The 3,219-nt window shown below is 45.8% G+C and overlaps 1 protein-coding gene across 1 annotated transcript; it reads right to left on the bottom strand.

Moving 5' to 3' along the window:
• Positions 1-893: 893 nt before the first annotated feature.
• Positions 894-1,858, bottom strand: LOC117851772 (uncharacterized). The gene has a single exon (XM_034733670.2). It carries the CDS (start codon positions 1,692-1,694, stop codon positions 1,269-1,271), a length of 426 nt encoding a protein of 141 aa, XP_034589561.1. The 5' UTR covers positions 1,695-1,858; the 3' UTR covers positions 894-1,268.
• Between the last annotated feature and the right edge of the window lie 1,361 nt (positions 1,859-3,219).

The raw sequence follows: 3,219 nt of genomic DNA, 5'->3' as shown, positions 1-3,219 counted from the left end.
TGCCAACCAACCGGTCGCCGTTGCAATTGCTAGATATTGCATCGATTTTGGGCATATTGCAACGTTTTTCCGCCGTTGCATTAGACCAAAAATCTAGTAGTGGCTATGATCTACATTATAAATAACACCGAAGATCTTCATCCGTTCATGGTAATAATAATCATATGTTTAGTAATGGGTTGTGAGATGATGATATATAGGTTAGATAAAACTATCAACTCTAGTAATTTAAAATAAAGCTATAATATATTTTAATTTTATATTAAACATAATAAATAATTGCAAATCAGATGACGAAACTGTTTTTATGAAGCCTACAGCTTGCACCCAGAACTATACCTTTGTCGTTGACAACTTTATTTATGCAAAGTTTTAGCCAACAAGAAATGAAAAGGAATATAAATATAAGTTGGATGGTAAGGAGAGATCGTACTTTTCAGCCTAAGAACCACATGCTTGTGAAAAAAAAAGCATGACTTATCGCTTGCGAAGTGTGACCAGTGGGTACCTCGATCACATGTGCCTTCAGGTCCATAAATTTCTTTTTGTGAAGTAGCATGGTAGAGTTATCATTACAACAAATCAGAAACAAATTTACACAGAATATTACAATTATAAAATATGTATATTCTGCTGTAGCCAGCAATTACTTTGAGGGTGTCCAAATTTAATCCTAAAGAACCACATGCCAGCATATTTGACTTTAAAAACATGCATGTGGTCATTTATTATCTCGTCCGACGGACGTTTGTACCGAAATTTTGATCCAGTGATCAGGTTCGGATGTGTAGGCCCTCTTTTAGAATTTGTGGTTCTTGTATGCAGCTCTTTTCTCTAGCCACTGTGGAGACCCAATTTCACCTGCATCTGTTTTGTTATTATAGATGGGACGATGACTCATTCATGGCGTTTTTATTACTGATGACATGTTGCAAAGGTCGTCGGTGCAATTTCTTTTCCAAGGGAACAAGTAGTGAGTGGTGCCTTTTTCGTTTTCTCCTCTCTTTTTCCCCTTCGAAACGATAGTGGTACCTTTTCAGCTGCCAATCTATCCCAGAGATTCCCTGGGATCAACACCTTTCTACAATGCCTCTAATTTTCAATGAACATATTAGCACTGCTACAGATTCTATTTACTTGCGGTAATCAATTTTTTGCTAGCATATGTGTACTTATTTTCTATATCCCATTCAGAGAGCAAAGAAAAGGGAGCACAACAAGGATCAGCAAGAACAGATGTAGATCGATGAATAGATCGCGCGGCACGATCATCTCGAGGTGAGCATGGAGGCGGTGGAGGAGCCGCCGCCGGACCGGAAGGGTAGCGCCGGGCGGCCGCCGTAGTGACAGCCGAGCAAGTAGAGCGCCAGGCGCTTCTTGGCCCTCCGGAGCAGCAGCAGCTTGTCCTCCCCCCACTCCACCACGACCTCCAGCACCTGCCTCTTCCACCCCCTGCCGCCGCCGCCGCAGCGCTCGTCGCCGTCGTCCCCGACCTCGGCGGCCTCGGTAGCGCCGGCCAGTGCGTGCTTCTCGTCGTCGTCCGGCGCCGGCGACCAGTCCCACTGCAGCGGATAGCTCCGCAGGAAGACCCGCCTGGTGCTGTAGTCCTCGTACCGGAAGCTCCTCGTCGGCTTCACCGCCGCCCCCTCGTCCTCCTTGGAGATCTTCCGGCCAAAGTCGAAGTGATCCTCCATGTCGTTGCTGCCGGTGGGAGCTCAGCAGGAAACTTGATGACTCAGTTGCTAGCCTGCTGTACTATGCCGGTGTTGCCGATGCTGGCTGAGCCACCAGTTTGATGATCGTGTGTGTATATATCGGCTTAGGAACGCCAGATGGGCACGTCATCTTCGTCGCTTTTGATATTTGTCATGTTCCAAAAAAGAAAAGATTTCTGCGTGTGTGATGGGCATGGCACGGAGATATATGTTCTGCATTAGTCTGCAAGGGAAGGATTTGCTTTACCGGTAAGCTGATGGCTACCGGTGGCGCATTATTTAGTTGCTGACCGTCTGGCTTTGGTGCCCCCATGTGTGCCAAACTAAAGTGTGACAGTAGCACTGGCCGACAAGTGGGCCCCACGTCAGCCAAGAGAGAGCAGGCCACACTTGTCAGGCACGGACAAGCGATCTCCTGGACCATTATTCTTCCGTGGCGAGACGAAGCAACGGGTCCGACTAGGAGATTTCATTTCCGGCCAACGGTGTGACACAACAGGTATCTCTGTCGCGAATATCTTTCTGCCAACTTAACGAATGCTATCCTGCAAGAAATAAAAAAGAAAGTTAAAAGAAGGTAACAATGGATGCTAGGTCATCCATGGGTATGTGTTCTACCTAGCTCCTCTTTTTCACTTTGGCGAGGCAAATAAAGCTGGTGGAATCGAGTGGCTCCCCAGGTCGGTCTTTTTCGCCGGATAACGCACATGCCGGTGCTCCAAGCAGAGAGAAAGCGGAGCCGTTCTGATGAATGATCGAATTCTTTTTTATCTTTTTCTCTTTGCGAATGATCGAATTCTTTTTCAGACACCTCGCAAATAGCAAAGGGATTTTCACATCCTCATCCCCGTCACCCTTTTCATCTCGTGACGTGTATACATCTGATCCTTGTTTCGGTTGTCTGCATCCGTTCAATTATTAAAGGAAATTTTGTGGTTAATCTCTACACTTGTTTATTTCTCTGCTGCTGATCTGCCACGCTCGTTAACCTCGACGACAGGGGGATCGGATGTTCGTTTGGGTTACGGAACGACCGAGACAGCGACGGGGATATCACTCTAGGATATGCGAGCTGCGTGTGCCTGTCTGGCTAGGTAGCTGATGCAGCACGGTGCATCCGGCCGGCGAGCTAATCCTATGGGTCGGATCGCAGCTAGACGTTACAGGTCGGCCATTGGCATGTGGGGTTGCCTAGCTATGCGCTCTTCCATCTTGGTGCCTGTATGTGTATTTCTCTGGCCTACTATCCGCTGTTCTTTGCTAATATAATACTAACTGTCTTATGCACGGTGGTGTACCTAATTAACAATTCATATCTTTGTCAGCCAGGACGACGAAACAAGAGCGTATTTCTAGCTTTTTTTACATACATAACTTCTGTTATGTATCTAGGTATGTGCATACTAAAAGTTATATCTAGAAAAGTTAAAATGAGTAGTAATTTAGAATGAGTAGTAATTTAGGATGGAAGGAGTAGTACCTTTGAGATTATGTGATATATATA

The sequence above is a fragment of the Setaria viridis genome, chromosome 4, assembly GCF_005286985.2.
Source record: "Setaria viridis chromosome 4, Setaria_viridis_v4.0, whole genome shotgun sequence".
Taxonomy (NCBI): domain Eukaryota; kingdom Viridiplantae; phylum Streptophyta; class Magnoliopsida; order Poales; family Poaceae; genus Setaria; species Setaria viridis.
The sequence above is the reverse complement of the archived record's forward strand: the minus strand, read 5'-3'. Positions and strand labels throughout refer to the sequence as shown.